At 38.7% G+C, this 2,825-nt stretch overlaps 1 protein-coding gene across 1 annotated transcript; it reads right to left on the minus strand.

The window, feature by feature from the left end:
• LOC110268476 lies at positions 741 to 2,418 on the minus strand. The gene is made up of 6 exons (XM_021114665.1): positions 2,394 to 2,418; positions 2,127 to 2,362; positions 1,830 to 2,045; positions 1,677 to 1,731; positions 1,463 to 1,551; positions 741 to 1,337 (listed from the first exon to the last, which is right to left on the minus strand). The coding sequence occupies exons 1-6, from the start codon at positions 2,416 to 2,418 to the stop codon at positions 861 to 863; spliced, it is 1,098 nt and encodes a 365-aa protein (XP_020970324.1). The 3' UTR covers positions 741 to 860.

The following is a 2,825-nucleotide window of genomic DNA, read 5'->3' on the forward strand; positions in this document are numbered from 1 at the left end:
AAAATAAAGGACAACTTATTAGTTAAGTAAATTATGAACTCCTCAACTCGTCCGGTGCTATGAATTTGACTATTTGAGTTAATTCTCATTATTGTTCAGTCCTAAAGTTAATATAAAACTAGTGTTTGAACTTGTGTCCAGCACCCAAAAATTTATAAAAGAAAAAAAAAATTTATAGGGTAAAGTATTAAATTGGTCTCTACATTTAGACATAATTTTGTTTTGGTTCTTAAGGTTTAAAGTGTCTTATTTGAATAAAAAAAAATTATTTAGTTTCAATCACTACAAAGGAAACGGGAAATAGCGGTGGTTCTTGGAGTGATTTGCGGCGGTTCTCAAGAACCGCTGGCACAACCGCCGCAAAACCCAGAATTTGCGTCGCAATGTTTAGCGGCGGTTTGAAACCGCCGCTGTTTAATGGCCACGGTTTTGTTCAAATTTAATTACCGACGGTTTGAAAACGTTGCTGTTTAACGGCCAATGTTTTTTGAAATGTAACTGGCGTTAAACCGCCGCTATCTCCTAACCTGAATTTTCAAATCTCTAACGGCTAGTTCACAACCGCCACTATTTTCCGGTTGAATGGCAGCAAAAATACTGTATTGTACACTGGCAATCCACTCTGTTTTTATTTTAATGTACATTTTTCTTCGTTTTTTTTAATCCTTCTTAATATTAGTAAGTTAAATTATTTTATATCCCGAAAAATAAATTGCAAGGTAAATGACAATAACAAAACCATTAATTTAATTAATATAATTATCCGAATATCAACAAAGTGTACTCCTTACTAAGAGTTGCATAATCAACAACATAAAAGTGTATAACTGAAAGAAGAAAAGGTTCCATAATCCTAAGATCTACTTTCTATTCTGTCCCTCCAACGCACTCATCCATGCGGCGACGTCTGATGGCAGCTTCCTACCTCGCCCTTGAAGTATACATATCAAAGCACTCTCCATTGCCTGCATCCTGACCTTCCCAGCTGCTACTTCATCCTCCACTGCCTGTCTTTTTGTCTTCTCGGCTGCTACTTCATCCTCCACTGCCTGTCTTTTGGTCTTCTTGGCTGCTACTTCATCCTCTACTGCCTTCCTTTTCAATTTATCTGCTGCCAACTCTGCTTGTAGTTCAAGCAGCACCCTTTGGGTCTCCTCCCTTTCAAAACCATTGCTCGGCTGATGGGAATTCATACCGAAGACTTGACTAGAAGTCGGCCCTAACCCCATGCCACGCACCCTACCCAGGTGCTCCTTTTCAAGAGCTTGAGCAAGCGAATCATTCTGAGACAACAGTCTAGAGGATTCATCACGTTGCTCAATAGCCTCAATTCTTTCCTACACACATAGATAAGCAATTATAAGCATTTATTAGCTAGTCGCTAACCGCACAGGCTTCCAATAAAATTTTAAAAACTAAAACATAGGAGAAACTACTTCCCGATTCTCAACACATTACTTACTCCAATAGCCCGAGCTGCATCATGGACATAGGAGCCATTAGCTCTTTTGTGCGTTAAGAGATACAACTTTCCTCTATTAACTCTCCTCCCTTGTCATTCCGACTATACCAATAACGATGACAAAGTGAATAAGTAGAGGAAGATATAGTTCAAAAACATTCCCAAAATTAGATTACCTCTTCTTTTCCGAGCCTTGCCAAGCTTTTTGATCTGCCGGTGTGGGTGTAAAGCTGCTTTGATCGATTCTCAGTATTTTTCTTGCACTTCTCCTGTCATGCCATCAAATTAAGAGTTACTAGACACTAGTTCTGACTAACTCAATGTGACATAAATGAACTTTTTCTGTTATGAAACGAAACTATATTACCTGTGTCTCTTCGCTATTGCGATAGTTGAGAAACCATCTCCAATGGTCCGCAATAATTCCATCTGGGCGGTTTTCAATATTTTCTTCAAGTGAAAGTTCTGGGTCATAGCAGTGATGGTATAATCTGTTCCTCGTTTCCTTCCAAACCCTTCCTAGCATTTTGAATATTATACGCTTGATAATTCCTCTACTATCTTCTTCAAAATGGAACATTTCCTACAACATTAAAATTAAGTTGTCAGTAGTGTTCAAAATATGAGTTTGAAATGGTACGAAAAAATAAAAATAACATTTTACCTTTACACATTCATTATAGACCTTGTCCCTGGTGCGAACCTTTCTCCAGTCCTTCTCGTAGATTGGGAATTTGGTGTAGTCAGATCCTAGCAGTCCCATAACGCCGCTCAGTAGACCTGCTTCATCCCCAACTGGTTGCAGTGCACTGTTAAACCTGAGTACGATCTTTCTTCCGTTAGGTGGCTTCATAGCTTCCTTCACACTCAGTTTGACATGTTTGATTGTGCCATCAGATTCTGTAAAACATATTTATTCTTAGTTAGTTACCATTAGAGCCAAGCTGCGATGACATCATAGGAAAATCACTGAATGAAAAATAGAATTAAATAAATTCTCTTATACCAATTGTTTTAACATCCCAAAATTCTGTGGTCTTGCGTCCCTTGCGCTTCTGAGCATCCGATGCAGCAAAAAGGTTATTGATGCGTGAGCATCTTGTCTATCTTTTCCTAGTGAATTTGCATCTAAATTGTTGAATTTAATTAAGAATTAATTATATTTTAGCCACTATGGATGCTATTTTGAGTTTTGTACAATACTGTTTATTTTAGGTAGCATTTGGCGGAATTTGATGGAGTTTCTGCAGAGAAAGAGAAGAAGCCAAGGAGATGACCAGCAAATACCGACGCGGACGCATGGCTCACACGACCGCGCGAAATGGAGGAAATCACAATGACGCGATCGCGTGCCTGACGCGAA

This window comes from Arachis ipaensis, chromosome B10 (genome assembly GCF_000816755.2).
Source record: "Arachis ipaensis cultivar K30076 chromosome B10, Araip1.1, whole genome shotgun sequence".
NCBI lineage: Eukaryota > Viridiplantae > Streptophyta > Magnoliopsida > Fabales > Fabaceae > Arachis > Arachis ipaensis.

Coding starts and splice junctions, on each gene's coding strand:
- LOC110268476 (XM_021114665.1), bottom strand. CDS start 2,418: ATGTCATCGCAGCTTGGCTCTAATG. Junction 1,732..1,829: donor GCAATAGCGAAGAGACACAG/GTAATATAGTTT, acceptor ATGGCATGACAG/GAGAAGTGCAAGAAAAATAC. Junction 1,552..1,676: donor GCAGCTTTACACCCACACCG/GCAGATCAAAAA, acceptor CGGAATGACAAG/GGAGGAGAGTTAATAGAGGA.